Raw genomic sequence first — 22,452 nt, forward strand, 5'->3', positions numbered from 1 at the left:
TGAGGAACACAAGAGAAGGGGAATGTGGGGTAGCCCCAGACCAGAATGGTGACCGCACACTAGCCGCCCTGCTGGGCTCCATGCAGACACAATGAAAACATGCACCAAGACTGTAGAAGATACAAAACAGTGGGCCAGGGGCAGAAGTATCTGACACCCTTGCATCAGCAGGAAGATATACTGCACCTTAGACTTCAGAATGTCAAGGCCACGTCGTGGTCTCTGGGGTCACAGAAATGAACCCTGTCTTGGTCTGAGTGGCGGATATGTTCAGGTCACAAACAATTCCTGGAGCCGCTTGTATCTGTGTGCTTTTCTGTATCAGACTTCAATAAAAGTTAATGAAAAATAACTAAAAATCCCCAAATATTTCTTTGTCAATATACTTTCAGAAAACACACAGATCATGGAAATAACCAAGCAGAAATTTCAAATTATTTCGAAGTGAAAGACAATAAAAATATAAAATAGCCAACACATACAATGCAGGCAAGGGCAAACAGAGGGGCACCCTAACCATGTAGCACAAATGCCAGAAGGGAGTGGACAGAAGCACCCATCTTATAGAACAACTAAATCCAAAGGGGGAAAAAAAGGAAATTAATAAAAACGCAGCTAAGAACAAATGTAAAATGCAGATAAACACTAGTTCTCTGAGAACACTGACAAAAAGTCAATAAAACCAGGTAAGACTTTTGGAGAATAAAGAGAGGACACAACAACTATTACCACAACAACAAAGGAGCATCACCACAGATCTCACAGACACTGAAAATACAGGTGACCGCAGACACACTGACGATGAGAAACTTGAAAATTCACATGAAGCACACATACCCCTAGAGAAAGCCACTCACTTAAACTGACCCAAGAATTAGGAACTCTGAAGAATCCCATATCTAATTAAAAAATTAAAACTCTAGTTAAAAACCTCCCCACAAAAAGCCAGTATCAGGTATGAATTCTGGCATTCATGCTCTGAATGACTCCAGTCTTAAAATTTTTTTTTGGCCAGAGAAGAGAAAAATGAAAATTTCTAACTCCTTTTATTAAGTCAGCAAAACCCTGATTCACCAAAATGTGAAAAGGGCTTGAAAGAAAGGAGACTTACAGGGCACTTCTCACACAATGGAGGTGCACAGCCACCAGTTCCCTCTGCGTACACTGCTTCACAACCAAGTTACAGGTTTAAAATCCTATTGTGGGTGCAGGGGCACCTGGCAGCTCAGTTGGTTGAATGTCCAAGTCCTGGTTTTGTTCAGGTCACAAGCTTGAGCTCCACATCAGTCCCCAAGCTCTGCACAGAGTCTGCTTGAGACTTTCTCTCTCTTCCTCTGTCCCTCCCTCTACTCAGATGTGCACACATGCTCTCTCTGTCTCTATAAAGTGATAAATAAATCTTTTAAAATGTGGGTTTAAAATTCTAAAAATAAATGCAATTTACATCACAAAATAAAATAGAAAAATCAAATAATAACCTTGACATTTATAGAAAAACCACTTGGTAGAATCTAACACTGCTCATGATAAAAAAGCTCAGCAATAAACCCAGGTGCACATGACTACTCGAACTGCTGGAAGCTCAATCCTGAAACGAGGAAGAGACAGAGGATGCCTGCTCTTACTACTGTGTCTCCTCACAGCCTGTGCGATGAAGAAAAGAAGGCAGAGAGAAAGAAAGGGAGGAATGACATGGAGATTAAACATTTAGAGATGTCACAGTTGTGCAAAGACAGAGTCCAGAAAAAGCTCTAGGTCAGCCAACAGCAGTAACTACATTTAGCAGGGTCACCAGATAAAAGCTATTAAACAAGATCAACTGGTATGTATACACAGAAATAAAGAGACATTTTAAGAAATGAGTACAGCAGCAACCCAACTCATCATACCTGAGGGTGAAGCTAACAGTGAGGCACTCAGCCTCTGTGCAGAATATCATCACTGAGATGAGAGCATATCGAAGAAAAATGGACGTGTGCCAGCCCTGTGGACTAGGGAGTCCACATTGTAGAGACGTTAATTTTATTGACATTACTGATGATGGGCAAACCCAACAGACCTTGTGTGCATGGAAACTGACAAAAGAAATTGATTCCCAAAGTTACATGGCATGCAAAGACTAACTTAGACTAATTGTACCACATACAGCTCCCAACCTAAGTGGCTTAAGGGGGACAACTCCCACCTGCACATTAGCAGAAGGCTGGGCTTGGTAAATGGCCTTCCACTTGGGGTCCAGCAGCTCTGCCTTGTTGGGTCACCAGCATCCACTTGACTGAGCTGGGGGGCTTTCCGGGACATTTTCTTGTGGGCCAGGCCTGGAGTGGCATTGCTCACAGGAAGCAGGTGGGAAGACAGAGTCTAGCTGGGGGCCCAGAAAGAAGGGCAGCAGGGCCAAGGACAGCTTCCAGCCAGTCTGCTGTTCACCATCCCCCAAAAAAGTCACCATCCCCCAAAAGTCCCATCTCTCAGTTCATAACAAACCCAGGTCCTCGCTGCCAAGTGGTCCTGTCCTCCAGGTTCTGATCTGGGCTGCAGTTTAGGGAGTAGGCCCATCCCCACCATAAGCAACCTTGGGCCTGGGGCCTAGGGCAGGACAACAGAATCTACCCCTCAAAGGTTGGTGGAAGACAAGGAACATAGCAGTCATGGAGATCCTGTAGGTGGGTGTCCTGGGCCTCCTGCCCTGGGGCCATCTTCATCTTCATCAGACAAGCCTCTGATGCCTAGGGGAACCTCTGGTCTAGCCAGCTCCAGTCCCCAGTTCTGCCCACTGGGGGCTCTTCCTCGTTCCCTGGTTCCCCAGGGCTGTAAGTGAAGCGGGCATGAGGATGAATACCCTGAACACTCGTGGCTTCCAGGTTCCAGACTCCACTGGCTTCTTCAGGGCCCAGGCCTCCCTGCGGCAGCCATCCCTCTTCATCTCTGCTGGAGAACCAGTGAGCTGCAGTCTAATGGCAACCCCCTTCTTGTTCACACATCCTTCTGCTCTGCACTCTGCTTTCCCCAGAGGCTCCATCCCACATACCTGCCTGCCTCCCAGATCCCCACAGGCCCAGCTTCCATCTGCACTGTTCCCTCGCCACGTGCCAGCTGACAGAGAAGGTGGTGCACTATTCTGTGTGACAGTGATGGTCCTTTTCCATGACAAACTAGCAAATACGCATGGTGCCCCATGTGTGGAGCAGAAGGAGCAGGCCCTGGGAAATCAGCTTCGCCTGTTACAGCGTGTTTGGTTGTAACAACAAAAAACCCAGTCAGAGCAGGAGCCATCAGGGCACGGCATTTAGCAAGAATATGTTGTTCGGTGGAACTTATTTCCCATATGCGCACACTCACTGTGCCATAATATCAGGTCTCCTTCCTGCTACAGGTCAAGGAAGTCATGGTCACACAGAGCCGTATACAGGGACCTAAAGGCAGTGGAGAAGGGAGAAGGTGGAAGCAGCCCGGCCCCAGGAGCAGTGGCAGGTTAGTCACCAACCAGGGGACCAGGTGTCCACCACAAGCCAGGCCACAGAGCCACGGACATGAAGAGAAAAGGGTTTTGCTCCTGGGAAGTTGGGGCACATGACCCGTGCTTACAGATCCCTCTGGCTCCAGGAAGCAGGAGGGAAAGCAGGAAGAATGGCTCTTAGGTGTCATGGCAGAAGGTGCTCACATGGCCCACGGAAAACAGAGGAGAGGCATCTTGGAGAGACTGCTGGAAGTGCCCATAGAAAGCAGATGTGCGGGGTAGCGTCAGGACCTTAAATGACTTCCCTCTCTCACATGCACAGAGAACAAAGAAGATATACTTTTTCAAGTATATGTAGAACATTAACAATTACTGTGTAGTAAGCCACAATGAAAATCCTGACAATGAAGAAAACTAACTATATGGCCATGTTCTCTGGTCATAAAGACATAAAATTAAAAATTTTCCGCAAAAATGATAGAGGAGATAAAATCTAACTTCTTAGAAATTAAGGAACACTCTCCTGAATAATTTTTTTAAATATTTTTATTCATTTGAGAGGGAGAGAGAGAGGACAAGCAGGGGGAGTGGCAGACTGAGAAGCAGGCTCCCCACTGAGCAGGGAGCCAGACACGGGGCTCGATCGCAGACCCCAGGATCATCACCTCAGATGCTCAACCATCTGAGCCATTTAGGCACCCCTCTCCTGAATAATTCTAGAGTTGAAAAAGAAGTTAAAAGAGAGATTAAAGACTATCTAGAGGGGTGCCTGGGTGGCTCAGTGGGTTAATCCTATGCCTTCGGCTCAGGTCGGGATCTCAGGGTCCTGGGATCAATCCCAGCATTGGGCTCTCTGCTCAGCAGGGAGCCTGCTTCCCTCCTCTCTCTGCCTGCTTCTCTGCCTACTTGTGATCTCTCTCTCTGTGTCAAATAAATAAAGTCGTTTTTAAAAAGACTATCTAGAAATGATAAAAAGTGATGCACGAGATGATGTACAACAGAAGGAAACAGACTGCCCTGAACACACTTACTAGAAAAGAAAAGAAATAAATGAACAGAGCGTTGGGCCCAGGAGGGCAGGGGAATGCCAGGGCACCCCTCCCTCAGAGTCAAGCCCGACCAGCAGTGCTCTGTGGCTGAGGGTTTAAATGGTACATTTCTTAAGGGAAATAAGGTGCTTTCTATTAAGTTTAAACACTTAAATCTGTGCCCTTATTTTTCCACTCCTAGGAATTTATGCTACAGAAATATGGTAAAAAAAAATATTCACAGTAAGATTGAAACAGAGAAAAACTACCTCTTTCCCTGGAAAACAGTGAAATACTGTGCAGTCTTTCCAAAGTGAGGGTGTGCCAAAAATACCAAGTCAACTGAGAAAACACCATTTTGTAGAAAGAAGTCACAGTAACACACAGTGCAGGAACTATACTCCTGCTTGTGGACATCTGTGGGAGACAGGATTTTTCTCCATTATGATTTTCTGTATCTTTTAAGTCTTGTGTGACTTTGTGTTGTATTTGTAATCAGCAAAAAATGATTGTTACAGATGAAAACATCAGATCAAATAAGTATCTTAGAACCTAAGTAAAAAGAGAATAATTATTTGTAACTAAGTTTAAAGCAAACAGGTGAAATGGAAGTATTTCATAGAGAGGACGGCCGACTTTGTTTTAAGCCTACTGCAACAGTAAGCACCCCTAAACTTACTTTCCTCCAACCCTCTTAACCAACTATGACCCCCAGGGAAACTCAATCACCTTCTTAAAGAGCTTGTCTTGTGCTGAAGAAACCTATTCAACTCATTTTTACTTCCCAGAACACAGCACAGCAAACTCACAGAGGAAAAAATCTATGGTTAAGAAAGTTGTGTGAGGTATTCAAAACCAAATCCTAATTGCACTTTACTCAGAAATCTTGTAAGATCTTCTAATTAATCTAGCAAAATGAAAGAAAATTTTAGACCCCACCAAATGACTGAAAACTGAATCTCAAATTTTAAAAAAGCACCGATTAATATTTAGATAATACATATTTCAACTTACATGTTTTGAAAGGAAAACTGTGCGACAAGGGGCTTTGCAAATCAAGCACTCATTTTTGCCACCTATAAAAGAAACACAAACTTTAGTATATTATAGTGAGTAGTGCTTCTGAATGTAAGTGCACACTTCAAATTACACTATTTCTTAAAAAACATACAGGATTAGAATACTTACATTTTCTATGCTCAGACAATGACTGCATGTGGACAGAGTTGAAAAGATTTATTCAGTAATCTATTTTTCCTTCTGCCAATATGCCCCAAAATAGTAATTATGAAGATCAACAATATTCAAACTTAACTCCATCTCAGATTTTCTTACAGTGAGACTCTGTAGTGATACCTTAATTTAAAAATGTTTAATTCTTCAAAATGAAAATAGCTCCTTGCATGCCATCCAAGAGATAAGTAAAAGCTCTGTTCAGCCACCCCCCTGCCCTGCCCCCTCCAGCCTCACCTTGACAGCACCTAAGTCAGTTCCCAGGAGCGCCCTCTGGGGCATCTGTTGGGCTGCTGGGCCCATAAGGCGGCGCCTGGCCTGAAAGCACAGGCTAAATCCCCACCTGCTCTTCTCCAGGGTCTCTGACCCAGACCCACCTACTGCACCACCTTCATCTCCACGACACTCCTGTCATCCTCTGGAGAATCTGCTCCTCCGTGTGGCTGGCTGCTAAGGGCAGCCCTGCATTGCCTCACCTGCCCCCATGTGGCACGAGAGCACCCAGTGTCATTGGAAAACTTCAGTGGGGGCAGTATGGCCCCTCATCCTGAGCTCTGCCCCATCCCCACACATCTGAGCTTCCCATTCTCACAAGCCAGCTTGGACTGCAGAGCCGGCCAGTCAATACTGAATCCTTGTCCTTCCAAGCAGCCACCCAGCCTGAATCCAGGCCTCTCTGTCTCCCCCTCTTCTGGTCCAGTACAGCTAAGAACCAGGAGGAAAAGGTCACTTAACTGGGAAGTGGATTCACAGACTTGATTCCAGCACTGCCGAACCTGTGACATGGCTGAGCAACCCTCCATTTTTCTTGGGTGTTCTCCTGCCAGTTCCCTATGGCAGGTATTCAAACAGGTCCCCCTTTGCTCTTTACTGAGCAGAGTCATGAACTTCCTCAATCTCCCTGCCTCTCCTCCATTCACCACAGAACAACTCAACTCCCTCTGCTCTCTTCCTCTGTCTCATCTCATCTCATCCCTACAGCACATGTGATGGGGTCCTTGTGTAGAAAGACCTGTTCCCTCCCAACAGCCTCTGGAGTTGTCCCCTTGTCTCCATTCCTACAAACATGTTCAAGTGGCCCTCTTCTGAAAGCACCCACCCTCGGCAGTGTGTTCCCACCATCTGCGTCTCTCCGGGGATTACGGAGCCAGGAGATCCCTTGGAGCACTGCTACCACCAGAAGCCACGGAGTTAGAGATGAAGAGAGCTGGCTCCTAAAAATCCACAGGTTGCACTGAGGGGGGGGGGGGGGGGAGTAAGAGACCTGACAAAGAGAGGATCCATCTGCAGCTGATGGGCAGGCAAACTGACACACACAGTGCTTATAAACCTATCAAACATAAGCACTCCAGTAAAAGGTGTGAAAGGGGTCCAAATGAGTAATTGGCAAAAGCGCAGACTGTCACTAATATATGAGACAAAAATGCCAGTCATCCACGGTGGGGGCAGGGAGCAGCCAGTTTTCTGGGGTGCCTGGTCCTAAGTGCTGGTTCTATCACACACCCCCCCCAGCAGCACCTCCGCCCTTCTGGATATCCCAAAGGAAAACAACATACAAGTGAATGAGTGGTGTTTCACAGCAAAATACTAGAAAACATGCAGAGCTCTTAGGAGTGGATCCGTTAAAAGACATCATGGTATGGCAACTAAATGCAGCCTTAAAACTGACGACACAGACTTACTTTAAGTGAAAGGAGGTCCATGGCCTATTAAACTCAGGTAACTAACTGGTATATACACAGTCCCATTTTTGTTGTAGAGATCTATATCTGTAGGAGAAAATCTGCAAGAATGTATACCAAAGAATAGGGAGGGCTTATACCTGAGTAATGAGCATTAATCACCTAATGAGCTGTGGTCAGTGCTCCACCCAGAGCACTCAAGCCCTTCTACTGCTTTTTGTGTGTGGCTTTTTGGAGGAACGAACGTGGGCTACTGGAATGTGCTTCAATAGCCAGAGGTGCGTGGGAATCACCTGCCCAAGGTCCGGAACCAGTCCGAAAAACCGTGAACACAGGTCTGTCTGCATTGTTCTCACCCAAGCTAACCCACACCACTAACTCCTGTGGGAGGTTCCAATTCTGACTCTGCCCTGGGATGCCAAGTCCACAAGGTCTGCTTTCTTTTCCCCACAGCCTCCTCCTACCTTGGCCTATCTTAAAAAATGCTCTTCCCAGGTGAAGCCATGCCCTAACCTTCGCCCTCTCCTCACCCAGGACCTTCAATTATCTATATGCCAATTCCCCAACCTATTCCTGTTGACTCCCAGACCTCTATACTCAGCTGCCTCCCCTTGGATGCTCTCAAAGAACCTCAGTGTCCAGTGTAGGCCCCAGAGCATCATCTCTGGACACAGAAGGAGCTCCTGCAGCACAGAGATCCTCCTGCTGAGTGTTTCCGATCAGTCAGGTGAGCTACACTGATGGACATCAGGACAGTGGTGACCTCTGAGGAGGCTACTGCTGTACTCTGGGAGCTGGCTTCACAGGTAAATTCACTCCGGGAAAACTCACTGTGCTTTGCATTCACGCACTTTTTCTTTTTTATACTTCAAAGAGAACATCTCATAAAAAGAAAAATACACCCATGATCACGTCTCCTGCTTCAAACAATGGTCCCCTCCTGGCCAGGGCCCCCTGCAGGCATGCTTTGGCCTACCTGGCTCCCAGCTCTCCTGCAGCCCCCTGAACTCCATGGACCCGTCCACACTTCCTTCTGCCCTAGGGACCCTGCCACCCCGCTGCACCCTCGCGTGAGGCCAGGTGAGGACGCGCCCCCTGGGCCCTGCCCTGGTCCTTCCGAGCATCCTCGTCCCAGGGTCTAGATTCATGCTACCTTCAACGCGTGCCGCATCCCCGGTGCTAAGATGACCACAGCACTGTGCCTGCCCCCGCAGCCCCTCGCCAGCTATGGCTCTGTCCCTGCGCCCGAGGTGGGTGGACGCAGGTCCCGCCGGGCGCCCCTGCCCAGCCCAGCCAGCCCTCACCTTTACCCAGGCAGACGTCGCAGTACACGTGGCCGCAGTTGGTCAGGCTGAAGCACGACGTGCGGTGCGGCGGCTGGAAGCAGCGATTACAGAACACCCAGCTGGCCATGCCGGATGCGGCATCCACCAGCCGCCGCAGCCCAGGCCCAGACGCAGCGCACGCGCAGCCCGGAAACAGCCTCTTGAGCTTCTGCACCTGCGCAGACTGGAGCTGGTCAGCCGCGCCTGCGCACTGGAGAGTACCGCCACTCCCGCCAAAACCTGTGTTGGAAGGTACCAAGCCGGATGGGGCGGGGTGTGTGTGTGCTGTGAATAAGATTCTTCTCCCCTCAGGCTGTTCTGGCTGTTCAGGCTGCACGTGCCGAGGAGCGACACGCACACCAGAGCCGGGTCTCCCTCATTCCATCATTGCAACCCTCGGGACTCGTCTGTGGGCAGTGTGTCGTCGTCCAGGCTGACATGGGCATGCCGGGAAGGCACAGGCGCAGAGCGGGGTGGCGCCTTCTGTGCCTCCGGAAGCCGCGGTGAGCTGTCAGGGGTCAGACGAGGCGGAGGGCGTGGGGGCATGGACGTGACCACTGGGGGACAGTGTGTGCCCTAGGCACCCTCCGTAATGGAGATGGGGAGCAGGGCCTGGACACTGGGCTGACCCGAGAAGCCAGGGGTCCTGGGCAGACTGAGGTGAGGGAGCCGGGAGGACAGAGCAGACCCGGCGGGGTAGGCAGGTGGACTGGACTGGGCAGGACGGTTTGCCATTTGCAGCTTTTGGTAGCCACTATAGTGGTTCTCACGTGGCTCTGCCACACGAGAAGGGCTGAATTCGGGGTGGGGGTAGGGTTGTGTGTCCAGGACACTGGCCCGGTGGAGATAGAGGACCTGCCACGTGTGAAGGGCTGGACTCGGGGTGGGTTTGGGGGCTCCTTGTCTGAGGCACTGGCCGGGGGGGGGTGGGGGCCCTGCCACATGCATGAAGGGCGGGCCCGGGGGGGGGGGGGGCGTTCCCTGTTGGAGACATTGGCCAGGTGGTGTTGAGGAAAGGGACTCCTGGTGCTGCTCTTGCCACCTCCAGTGAGCTTATTCTTATTGCAGAGTGGACGGCTAGAGAAAGCGGATGGCGGTGAGGTTTCACAGTGGCACTCCATAGATGGTGCCCTCTGTGGCTTGGGGAGCAGAATTTCCATCCACACGCAGGTGGCCCACTGGGGCCAAGTGAGAAAACGTGGTTCAGAGAAAGCCAGGCTGTTTTCTTGTGTGGGCAAGGGCGCCCTTGTGCAGGAAAGCAGAGGTTCAGAAATGGCTTTTCCGGAGGGGAATGCAGTGGTGGGAAAGGGTGTACTCCCTTTGTCCACCATCTAGCTGTGAATGTCGCATGACAACTGGGCCCTGGAAATATGACTGGGCCAAACTGACCTGTGCTTTGAGCGCAGCACGTGCTTGTTCGTATAAAAAAAAAGCACCGTGAACTATCTCAATAACCTTGTACTGTTTACATACTCAAATTGTAACATTTTTGGTGTTTTGGGTTATATATATATATCACTAGGGTTAATTTTACTCTTCTGAAAAAAGGGTTTTTTTTTTTAAGTGGCAAGCAGAAAACTTAAAACTTATATATGTAGCTTACATTTTATTTGTATGGGACAGTGCTGATCTATATACAGAGTTAAAATAACCAGATGATGAGCTTATTCTATCAAGCTCAAAGGCCACATAGTTAAAGTAATATTTTGTCAGTATAAAATTAATTTCAATCTCTGATCATCTTTGAAATCATAAAATTACATGGTTATGATGTATTTTGATTGATTAACTCAAACATTATGCAGATTAGCAGGTAGTTGCCTTTATTAACATTTTAAACGAGTTTCTTAGCTATAAAGAAGTCTTTAAGGTATTTCATTTGGAAAATTCCAATTGAGATAAAGATTAATGTTTGTGCAAAAGCCCACCATAAAACATTGCCATTTGTATCTTCACTGATCATTCGAAAATTTTCTTCACGGTCCTATGCAGAAAAGAAATAGGAAGGTTTAGTTTCTTAAAGTATTTAACTATGAATTTGAGGGAAACGTGCTGTATGCTTTGAAGATATTTAGTATCCCAGTTTATATATTAGAGTGCAGTATATGATTTTCTAACTTGGTGTATGTTGGTAGCTAAAGAAAAGGATTAAGAATCAACCTTAAATAAAACATGTATTTGTATTTTGATGTAAAATATCTGCTGTTTGATCTATTATCTTGTATATTTTATTTGTCACCATTGAGCAAGTGAATGTTAGCCAATAGTGATAGATTTTCAAAATTGCTGTCCTCCACTTTACTTCAGGCTGGGCACTTTGCCAAGCACACCCGTCCTCCTATTTTCCAGGTAAGGGAGCTGGAGTCTGGATTTGATCCCATCTCTGACCAGAGTCCACTGAACACAGGACCCGGGAGACACACAGTGTCACAAGAATAAAACTGTGATCTAGAAAATGGGCATTCTGAGCCTCTTCATACATGTTGGGTGTGTCTGGGAACATTTATTTATTCATTCTGTGAAGCCCACACCGGAAAGGCAAATGAGCTGCAGTCCCCTTTCCTAGAGGAGCTCGCAGTCTGGCAGAGAGTGAAAAGACAATGAAAGATTGTTCCTTTCCTTTACCCCAGGTGTTCCTACAGTGCTAGCTCAGAGAGAAAGACCAAGGAACAGGAGTTTATTTTTTCCATGGTTTGGGGGCTTTGTCTCCAGAATTGCGTTCCTGGCAGGAAGAGATAAAATAAGCTGAACAGGCAAACTGACCCTTTGATAGTTTTGTTCTTTGACTATTTGCTCAATTTGCTCAATTAGGTGTTCCAACTTGAAGCTAACTTCATTAACTTTGTCCTTTGCTTGAGCAATGGCTGCATCAAGGTCGTGTTGTCCAACTCGAATCTCTAAGTGGATCCGCTGTACAAAGAGTAAAAGGAAGAAGCATTCTTAAAACAGCTCTACTCTGTGTTTCCCTTGTTGTGTCCCCCGACTCCTGCCTCTCCCCACACCCCCTCTTCAAGAGGAGGCCCTGCTTCATTCTCCATCTCTCACTGCCTGTCTCCCCTGGCCATACTCAGTAGTCTTCCTCTGTAATACTCATTAATACTCTCATGACCCTGAGTATCAAATTTACTACGAGGTAAATGCTTTAAGCACTGAAATATTTGATTAAGGAAAATTTTCTTTTCATAGGACTTAAATTTCTGATCCTAAAATACAGATTCTGTTCCTCTGCTCTCAGCTCATTTAGAAAATAACCAATCACCATCTGCCATATAAGAGTTTTATTTATTGGAATTCCATTGTTAATTTACCCTCCAGCCTTTGCTTGTTTTCAGGCCTGAGTAATCACAGTTCTTTCAACCTTCCCTCACGGTTCTTGTTTTTCAAGGCCTTTAATCAATGCTGTGGCTCTCCTTTGAACCCCTTCCAAGCTCTCCAGCTCCCTCTTTGGTTGCTGCACTGAGATCTGGGCAAAGGACTTTAATAAGTTTCTAGCCAGTCTGGGTATAATGGTTCTGCATACCAACGTCATGCCTGAATAGTGCTGGTGCTGTGTTCATCAACTAGGACATGGGAGGCATACACTCACCAGCTTACTCCCACCAAATGACACAAGTCTCGTAGAATTAGATTCCAAGCAAATGATGTGTTCGCCAGGTGAATGTGAAGTAAAGTAGAACCTTCCTTGTGGGCCATATAACTTGGACAGTAATACCTAGGATTGAAGATTTCCATAGTTTATTATTTTCTACTTTCCCTTCTTAAAAACAGAACTCTCCTGTTGGTTTAGTAAAAACTGTGTAGTTCCTAAAGAAGAAATGGTCAATAAACTGAAAAATATTTATTCTTGTTTATAAAAACCACACACACACACACACACACACACACACAGAGTAAGACATCCCTTATTTACTATCAGATTGGCAAAGATTTAAATGAAAGTGTCCACCGATAATATTGAGAAATACTATCTCTAAATAATGATTTGGGTACGTAAGTTGAATAATCATTTGGAAAGCAGTTCAGTGATATATATTAAAAATTAAAATATATGTAACTATAGACTCAGTGGTTCTACTTACAGGAATTTATTCTATGGAAGTGCACAAGTAGACAAAATTATATGTAAAGTGATACTCAGTGTGGTATTTTTTGTAATGGCAAAGTTGTCTTCTTGAAATTATTTTAGTACCTTTCAGTAAAGGATTAATTAAATTCAGGCAAATCCAAATAAAGGAATGTTATGGGACAAAAAAAAAAAAAAAGAGAGAATATTAACCCATAACCATTCTGTACTAAATATGTCCACGATATCCAGTATATCCAGTGCTAAAGCAGTGCATATGGGATCCTATTTTTTATTAAAATATCATTTGTAAAAGTACGTATGTATGTGTGTATGTTTCTATAAGCATAGAAGAAGATTCTGAAGAATACACACCAAGCTTTTAGTTGGTTATATTTGTTGGACAACTTTGATTTTATGTTTAGCTAATTTCCGTGTTGTTTGCCATTTTAAAAACAGGTATAGGACTTCTGTCATCAAGATGTTTGGAAGTTGCTATTCTGTCCCAATAAGTAAAAAGATGAACACAATGAAAACCAATTCTTTCTAGATCTGTCAGAGAAAAGCACCTTAGCTATAGAGGGACAGAGGTAAAAATTATACCTGACTTCCCTTCAGAAACCATGCAGGCAAGAAGAGCAAAGAGAATAAACCCACCAACCTAGAATTCTGTATCCTGCAAAACTCTCCTTCAAAAGTGGAGGAGAAATAAAAATTTTCTCAGACAAAGAAAAACGTAGGAAATTTGTCCCTGATAGACCTACCTTGCAAGAACTGTTACGTTCTTCAGGGAGAAGGAAAATGATACAGATCAGAAAGCCAGATCTTCATAGAGAAAGAAAGAGCATCAGAGAAGCAATAAGTGAAGGTAAAGGAAAACTCTTCTTAATTCACAGAGTAACAATGTATTTGGTTGTAGTGGGTGTGCAAGTGACACAGGTGACAGCATGACAAGGGATGGGAGGGAGAAATTTGGGATGTTTTGCTCCTCGAAGTGCTTGTATTCCCTGTGAAGAGGTGTGGCGCTACTTGAAAGTGGACTTGTGTTAGTTGCAATTATGCACTGCAAACTCTAGGGTAACCATTTCTTAAAAAGTTAAAGTATAAATTGATAGAAAGGAGATAAAATGCACATAAAATATGCCAATTAGAATCACAAAAGAGAAAAAGTGGAAGACAAAAATAGGAACAAAAAACAAGGGCAGTGAATAGGAAATGAGAACAAACATGGTGGATATTCATCCAGTGCTTTCAATAATCACTTTGAATGTCTACGGCCATACCACCCTGAATATGCCCTATCTTGTCTGATATCGGAAGCTAAGCAGGGTCGGGCCTGGTTAGTACTTGGATGGGAGATCAGTTATCAACTTTGAATGTCAGTGGTCTACATGTACCAAGCAAAAGAGATCGTCAGAGTGGATAAAAAACCAAAACCATATGTTGTCTACAAGAAACCCACTTTAAATATAAAGACACACGTAGATTAAAAATTAAAGGATGGAGAAAGATGTATATGTTACCATTAACCTTACAAAAAAAGCCAGAGTGCTCATATTAACTTCAGACACAGTAGACTTTGGATCAAGGAAAATTATGGGGATAATTACATAATGGAGCATTACATAAAGACAATGAGGCCAATTATCCAAGGAGACAAACAAATCCTGAATGAGTGAGCACCGAACGACACAGCACAAAACTCTGTGCAACGAAAAAGGACAGGAATGCCGGAGGGGGAGAGTCTGCCTTGGAAGCTGGAGATGCCGACAGCCTTGTGCCCGGAGTGGGCAGATCCAGCAGCAGGTCGGGAAGGACATCTCAGACTCAGCAGCGCTGTCAGTCACCTGCACGTGACGTCTGAGGGCAGCCTGCCTCATGCAGTGACAGCAGAGTACACATATTTCTCCAGCTTACCTGGAGCGCTGACCAAACCACACCAGTTCTGGCCCCAAAACACTCCTCAGCACATTTAAAATAGTAGAAACTATCAACTGTACTTCAGTAAAGAATAATGGTAACAGGAACCACACAAAGTCTGCTCTTAGGACACTATGGAGTTAAAGTAGAAATCAATACAACAATAGATAGCTTGTCAATAACAAAGATTCCAAAATATGTAGAGATGAAGCACATTTTTTTTTAAAGATTTTATTTATTTATTTGACAGAGATCACAAGGAGGGAGAGGCAGGCAGAGAGAGAGGGGGAAGCAAGCTCCCCACTGAGCAGAGAGCCTGATGCAGGGCTCCATCCCAGGACCCTGAGATCATTAACTGAGCTGAAGGCAGAGGCTTAACCCACTGAGCCACCCAGGAGCCCAATGAAGCACATTTCTAAAGAACATTTGTTGAGGAAGAAATCCTAAGAGAAATTTAAGAACATTTTGAACTAGGAGAGAATCTTGGGAAGATGGTGAGGTATATAGCACCAGGAGCCTGTCTTCCCATCTAGACCACGATCATACTGTTAGAATCCATCTGATGTAACTGTTCTGGAACTATGGAGTCTAGTGAAGGCTTGCAACTTCCAGGGGAAGCTCCATGTGGGAAACTATGGTTAATTTTGGTCGGTGTCAGCTCTTAGCACCGTAGCAGCTACCTATCCTCACCCCCAGCTATGTGGCAGACAGTTGTGTGTGAATTGCTGGACAGTCTGCCCACAGCATGGAAGCAGAGCGAAACGGACACTGTCCTCCAAATATCAAGGATCTTCATAACTGTCACATACAAGGGATCCTCAATAAGAATATCAACAGACTTTGGGGCACCTGGGTGGCTTAGTCAGTTAAGCATTCAACTCTTGATCTCAGCACAGGGCTTGATCTCACCTTCATGAATTCAAACCCTGTGTGGGTTTGAAAACAACACTGAGATTAACAGCAGACTTCTGATCAGAAACTCTGGAGACCAGAAGGCAATCTGTTGATACACTCAAATTGCTAAAAGAAAAAAAGGCCAGAAAGCACATGAAAAGATGCTCAACATCACTAATCATTAGGGAATTAATGGAATGCAAACTGCATGTGTTTGTATGGTGTATATAGGTTGTTACTGTCTGCCCTGCTTACCCTACCAGACATGTCATTCCCTGGGGCTGTCAATCATACACCATAGGGATGGACACATGATCAAGGTGGGCAACTAAGAATATCCCATGCTTCCAGACACACTGACCCAAGTGAAAACAGTCAGAGGCCTTGTGGAGGTGCTGATAAGGACATTAAATGGGGGGGAATCTCCTAAGAAATTTTGAAACCAGGGCTGTTTCTTATTCTTCAAAATGGGGAGAGCTCTCTTAAAAATCAGGCCTATGGGGTGAGAATTTTGTCTCTTAGGTCAAGAAGAGGGTTGGGTATATATTAGGCCCGTGATAAATATTTGTTGAATGCAGAATGAATGAAAATATCTTTCCTCCCTTGTAGAAGGGGGTACTGTTTCAGGCAATTTTATTTTTGAAGAATGAACCTTCTCGGTCTTAAAAATAATGACTGGGATGTTCTGTGATGGTTTTTAGCTCAACTAAAATTTGGATTCAGCACTTAATAAATCATAGAGACATTTCCAGATTGCTCATGAAAGAACAGAGGAGAACTGGGTTTTGGCATAACTGGGCAAAAGCTCAGGAGGCGGGCTGTCGGGAGGGGAGGTAGCTATGAGGACCAGCCCCAGCAGAACCACCGTCAAGCAGGTGCCAAGTACACCGAGAGAAGATGCTGTACCAGCCAGGGTCAAGGGTCCCAACAACCCAGTTGGAGTGGAGTCTCCCGTGACCCCATTCCCTGTCTCCACAGGAGTGGAGGTGTCAGAATGTCTCCTGAGCTCAGACCAGGCAATCACCCAGTTTAACAAGAACAGGAAATTTGCATCCTCTCTTCCCCAGAGGAGATACCTGTTCTGCTGCATGAGGCTTTGCCACCCATCCTGCTGTCCCACAGGCACGTCCCCAGGGCAGCTCTAACTCCAAAGGGATGTAGTTCTCGCAACAGTGTTTGAGTGATGGGACTGAGCAAGCCAGTATCTTGAGCTGTCACAGCTCAATGAACAGAGGTCACTGCTACATCCATTGTACAGATGAGAAAACTGAGCACTGGAGCCATCAACAACCTACTGAAGATTGAGCTTGACAGTCTATATTTCAACTTGGCTCTGACTCCAACATTCATATTCTCACCACTGGACCCTGGTGCCTCTTCCATTCCTGCTAACCTAGAGAGGAGGAGGCCTGGGAGGCCAAACAGACCCAGAGATTTGCCAGGGAGGAGAGGGGAGACTGTGGCCCAGCCAGGCCAGCGAATCTCAGGGTGATGAGCATGAGGCCTCTCATTTACATTGTTCTAAAATACTTTATGTTGGGCGCCTGGGTGGCTCAGTGGGTTAAGCCGCTGTCTTCGGCTCAGGTCATGATCTCAGGGTCCTGGGATCGAGTCCCACATCAGGCTCTCTGCTCAGCAGGGAGTCTGCTTCCTCCTCTCTCTCTCTCTGCCTGCCTCTCTGCCTACTTGTGATCTCTCTCTGTCAAATAAATAAATAAAATCTTAAAAAAAAAAAAGAAAATAGGTGTAGCCTAATTTTATAAAAAATAAAAAAATAAAAAAAATAAAATAAAATACTTTATGTTAAGGTCTCCGCTCTTGAACTAGACAACTGGCTCACTAGAGACTAGCACTTTCCACATCTCTGTGTAGCCCTTTTATTCAGGACTAGACACATTAAAAATTGTCCATTCTGGTTAATGAGTGCTTAGGCAGAGATTTCTTTTTTAAGTCTGTGGGGGTACATGATATGAATGTTTGGCAAGTGAAAAATTTTAATAGCAAAACGTAAAAGAATGTTTTACCTCATCATTGTAAGTTGTAACAGTCACAAACATTCCCAAGCCAGGAGCAGATTCAAGGAAATCTTGTCTGTGTATGTCCCACTGCTGTATCTTGAAAGTCCCTGTTTCAAAAACATAAGACATTTATTATAAAATAAGTGTAGGAACGGGCGCCTGGGTGGCTCAGTGGGTTAAGCCGCTGCCTTCAGCTCAGGTCATGATCTCAGGGTCCTGGGATCGAGTCCCACATCAGGCTCTCTGCTCAGCAGGGAGTCTGCTTCCCTTCCTCTCTCTCTGCCTGCCTCTCTGCCTACTTGTGATCTCTCTCTGTCAAATAAATAAATAAAAATCTTTAAAAAAAAAACAAGTGTAGGAAATACTTGCACATGATTACTGATAAATGAATTTATTTTATTCAAATTATCTAAATCACAAAACACTGTGAGTGTGGTGATGAAGTCACATAGCTGAGTGGGAAGACCGGGGATAAAGGGGGAGGTGGGGGCTCCTGGCCCAACCCTCGTTCTTGCCACCCCCCCATCCCCCACCGGTGACTGCACCCCTCTGGCGTCCCCTCTCACAGTTGTGAGGACTATTGAAAAAATAAAAAGCCTGTGAAAGCTTTCTATCTAGAATGCAAACTTCCTGTGGGTCAGGACTTTCCCAGTGACCCCAGAAGTTTCCTTCTCTAGCTCACCCAACACGATTCCCTCCTAAGACATAGGTGTATCCTGTCAAGTCCTTTCTATGCCCGCCTTCCGAGGCTCCTGCTAAAGTTTGCAGCACGGGAAGAGCCTCTCACTTCCTCCTTTTCGTATATGAAAGCATCATACAGCTTAACTTGCCCCTTGAACCCTTGCAAGGTACAATGGGAATGAAAACAGAGTTCATGTTTATTGAAAGCCATTGAAAAATAGCCAGTGGTGCCTTATGCACACCAGGTACCATGCCAGGCACCTAACATGCCACCCAGTGATTCTTCAAATGTGCTCCAAGGAGGTATTTTTACTACTTCACTGAGTCCGTTTTAAGTATGAGCTCCTTGCACGGAGATAGCACTAGTCTAGAAGCTGAGGACAGAGAGTAAGGAAATAAGTATATAATGTGGGAGATGTTACGAATGCTGTGAGAAAAAGCAAGTAAAAGGGATAGGGGACTTTGAGTATTATATGGGGAAGTTGGGAAAGCTTCTCTGAAGTTGGAGCAAAGACCCAAAGGAATGGAGGGGGGGAAATATGTACTTATTTTATACAGTGTTTAAGTTATGTCTGTACATCACATTTAGTGCTAATGATTTGCCAAGCATTCCAAGACTGTTCTCTAAGAGTATTCTAATTCATAGTCTGAATTTCATGACAACACTATGTAAGTGATACTATAGATATTCTTTAAAAATTGCTTATTTATTTTGGGGGAGGCAGGGGCAGAGGGAGAGAGAATCCCATGCAGACTCTGCTCTGAGCACAGAGCCCCATGTGGGGCTCAATCCCACAACCCCAAGATCATGACCTGAGCCTAAACCAAGAGTCCAATGTCTAACCAACTGCACCACTGAGACACCCCAGTGATACTGCTTTAATGACAATTTTACATATGATGAAACAAAAATACAAAAAAGTAATTTGTATAAGGTCCCACACCTAGCAAGTGGCAGAGTCAGGATTCAAACTCAGGCAGTATAGTTCCTTTCCCCTTTGGCGCACATCATGCCGGTGGCTCCTGGGGCAGGATGGTTTCAAGTGGGAGTGCATGCAGAGGTCCTGGGGCAGGAGCATGCCCGGGTAGCCAAGGAACCACAGAGTGGCTGGAGTGAGGGGAGCAGGGAGAGCATGGTAGGTGACGTGGTGGGAATGTGGCAGAGTCCAGGGCAGGAAGGGTTTGGGGAAGTGGCTGGCTGGAGTGGAACGCTGGGGCTTTCCTTCTGCCATGTTGGCTGTGTGGAGAGAAGAGTGAAGGATCAAGAACAGATCACGTGCAAATGGCAGAGGTTGTGGAAAGTGTGGGATTGTGTGTTGCTGCCCTGATCTCACAGGTTGGAAACTGACTCCAGGATTAGGTCACATAGCTCATGAGCTGCAGACGCTGAGCTCCATCCACCTAGTCCAGAGCCCAGAGCCACAGGTCCAGGCCTAGGGCCTCCCTGGAGGCAAGGACATTGGTCCCTGACAGGCCTGAGAGGGGAACGTGGCTTGGGCGCAGACCAGAGGAGCAGGCCTTGCAGAGTGAGGCCCTTGGGATCCAGATGACAGACAGACACTGGCCCCACAGTCGCCGGCCCCACAGTCACAGGCCCCATAGTCACCAGCCCCACAGTCTCCAAACCTTCCTTCCTCCTGCTGGGATAGTAAAGTGGTAGCTAAGGTAATTGCAGGTGTAAGGTGCATGTCTTCCTGTTGGGTCCATGGCTGACCGGGAGTGTAGGGCGGGAGCCCCCCCTGCCCACCTCCAGACTCTGTTCTTAAGGACAAAAATATATAAATGGAACATGGAGAGAGATTATGCATCACTGTTAGTGAAACCACAGTTTGAACGACTGCATATTTCTCATCAGAAACGTGGAGGCCAGAGGGAAGAGGCACATGTTGAAAGAATGGTCAAACAATACTATATCCACGGAAAGTAACCTTCAGAATGAAGGCAAAATATTCTTAGGTCAAGGAAAACCAAGGGAACTTTGCACCAAACACCTGCTTTAAAATAGTTGTTTAAAGAAGTTATTCAAAGAACTCCAAAGCAGATGATAAGGAACTTTGGAACACCAGGAATGAAGAGAAAATAATAGAAAGAGTAACTAGGAAAACAGCAGAACATTCGCTATTCTTAAAATTGTTTGACAGTTGAAAGCAAACAGTCTATATAATATTGTCTGATGTGGTTCTCGAAGCTTGTAGAGATTATATTTAAGATAACTCCATTCTAAGGGTGGGGAGGGCAAAGGCATATGGTCGTAAGGTTTCTGCATTCCTGTTGAAATGACAAAATATGGATCCTTGTAGACTGTGAGACGTATGCATAGTGTAATCCCTACAGCAACCACCAACAGAAACTACACAAAGATATATGGTGAAAAATACTATAGATAAAGCAAAAATAGAATATTACAAAACATTCAAGTGACCCAGAGGAAGCTAGGAAATGGAAAATGGGAACAAAAAGCAGAAGGAACAAAAAGAAAAAAATAATGAAATAGCAGTCTTAAGTCCTGACATAATACATTATATGTAATAATGACATGTAAATGGCCTAAACAGAGATTAAACAAAGATTGTCCAAATGGATTTTTATTTTTATTTATTTTTTTAACAAATATTTTTTAAAAGACTTTATTTATTTATTTGTTAGAGAGAGAGAGAGAGAGAGAGAGAGAGAAAGCAAGCGAGCCCAGGCAGACAGAGTGGTAGGCAGAGGCAGAGGGAGAAGCAGGCTCCCTGCCAAGCAAGGAGCCCTATGCAGGACTCGATCCCAGGACGCTGGGATCATGACCTGAGCTGAAGGCAGCCCCTTAACCAATTGAGCCAAACAGGCATCCCTGGATTTTTTTTTTTTTTTTTAATGACCCAACTGTTATGTGGTGTACAAGGAAGTCACTTTGGATATAATGCTGTAGATAGGTTAAAAGTAAAAGGATAAAAAAAGCATATCATTCTGATGTTAATGAAAGAAATCTTGAGCGGCTCTAGAAGTATCAGATAAAGTAGATTTCAGAGCAATGAAATTTACCAAGGACAAAGATGGACATTACATAATGATAAAGGGGTCCTTTCACTCGGAAGACAACCACCCTAAAAGCATAAACAGTTTGAAAACACATGACATAAAGCAACTGAAAAGAGAAGTAGACAAAGGCACGGTTGTGGGGACGGCACTTGTCAGTAACAGAGGGAGAACGAGCCAGCAGGTGGAAGGGTTGAGCACCGCCAGCCAGCAGCACCTACCTGACACCACAGAGCACGCCCCCTGCGCCCCAGCAAAAGCGGAATATGCATTTCCTTTCAAGTACTTAATGGAAAGTTCACCAACTTGAGCAAGAAAGCCCCAAACCTGATCCAGCACCTTTGCTGAAGCAGCTGAATGTTCCTGGAAGGAGCACAAGGCCAGGCTGACCGGTCACTTTGCAAATGTTTGACCAGCTGGAAATCTCCCGTTTCCCATTCTGTGAAACCTGTCAAATCTTCCTCCTGGCCCACTTCCAGCACCCTGCCCTGCCTCTCAGATGGGAATGGTCCGCATCCCTATACCCTAAGCCCTCTGCAACTCTCCCTTGCTGCCCTGGCTCTTGCTGGAGTGGTTGGGGCATCCCCTCCCATTTCTCTGGGACTTTGTTCTTGTTACTGTTCCCACACTTGCCCATACTGGGTGATTCTCGTCAGCATGCCAGCTGTCCTCACAGTCGGGCAGTCCCCTTGTCTGCATCTGCAAGGTGGTAGAGCTCGGGGATAACTGTATTCCTCTCTCGTGGGCCTCTTGGACCTGACAACAAGCTGAGGGCAGTGTTTGGCTCTAGAGTAAGGGCTCAGTAAGGTTTTGTGAATGAGTGTGTTTCCCATGGAACATGTTCAATGAAGATTTTGAATGAAGGAGTGCAGGTTGGGCCCATTGTTAAAGCGCCAGTGTTCCTGGCATGCTGCCTTGCGTTATCAGAACAAGTGAGAGTGGTTTTTGCTTGCTTTGCCATTTTCTGCTGGCCCTGAGCGTGCCCCCTGCAGCCTCCCACAGCCCTCAAGGCTGGAGGGGAGGGAAGGCGGGAGGTGTCATGCCTCTGGGATGCCACCAGATGGCAGTAGAGAAGCACTTTTCCCGGGGAGTCTGCCACCGAGTGGTCACTGTTGGGGGCATGAACACATTCA

The 22,452-nt window shown here is 45.7% G+C and overlaps 2 protein-coding genes and 1 long non-coding RNA gene across 3 annotated transcripts in view; 1 reads left to right on the plus strand and 2 right to left on the minus strand.

Annotated features, from left to right (window-relative positions):
- RNF212 (ring finger protein 212) overlaps window positions 1-9,227 on the minus strand; it is a 34,345-nt gene extending 25,118 nt beyond the window's left edge. The window contains exons 1-2 of the mRNA XM_059395623.1: window positions 8,705-9,227; window positions 5,500-5,561 (exon numbers count right to left, since the gene is read on the minus strand). Coding sequence (XP_059251606.1) covers window positions 5,500-5,561; window positions 8,705-8,813 — 171 coding nt within the window. The 5' untranslated portion in view covers window positions 8,814-9,227. The remainder of the gene's footprint in view (window positions 1-5,499; window positions 5,562-8,704) is intronic.
- On the plus strand, window positions 7,540-8,796 carry LOC132014940 (uncharacterized). The gene is made up of 4 exons (XR_009403503.1): window positions 7,540-7,735; window positions 7,935-8,127; window positions 8,275-8,480; window positions 8,715-8,796. It is a non-coding gene; the product is annotated as an uncharacterized LOC132014940 (long non-coding RNA).
- Window positions 9,228-10,389: 1,162 nt separating the features above from the next.
- Window positions 10,390-22,018, minus strand: LOC131998970 (transmembrane emp24 domain-containing protein 11-like). The gene is made up of 6 exons (XM_059371453.1): window positions 21,959-22,018; window positions 21,647-21,758; window positions 17,627-17,727; window positions 12,312-12,437; window positions 11,489-11,635; window positions 10,390-10,709 (listed from the first exon to the last, which is right to left on the minus strand). The coding sequence occupies exons 1-6, from the start codon at window positions 22,016-22,018 to the stop codon at window positions 10,560-10,562; spliced, it is 696 nt and encodes a 231-aa protein (XP_059227436.1). The 3' UTR covers window positions 10,390-10,559.
- Between the last annotated feature and the right edge of the window lie 434 nt (window positions 22,019-22,452).

Source organism: Mustela nigripes, chromosome 1, assembly GCF_022355385.1.
Source record: "Mustela nigripes isolate SB6536 chromosome 1, MUSNIG.SB6536, whole genome shotgun sequence".
NCBI lineage: Eukaryota > Metazoa > Chordata > Mammalia > Carnivora > Mustelidae > Mustela > Mustela nigripes.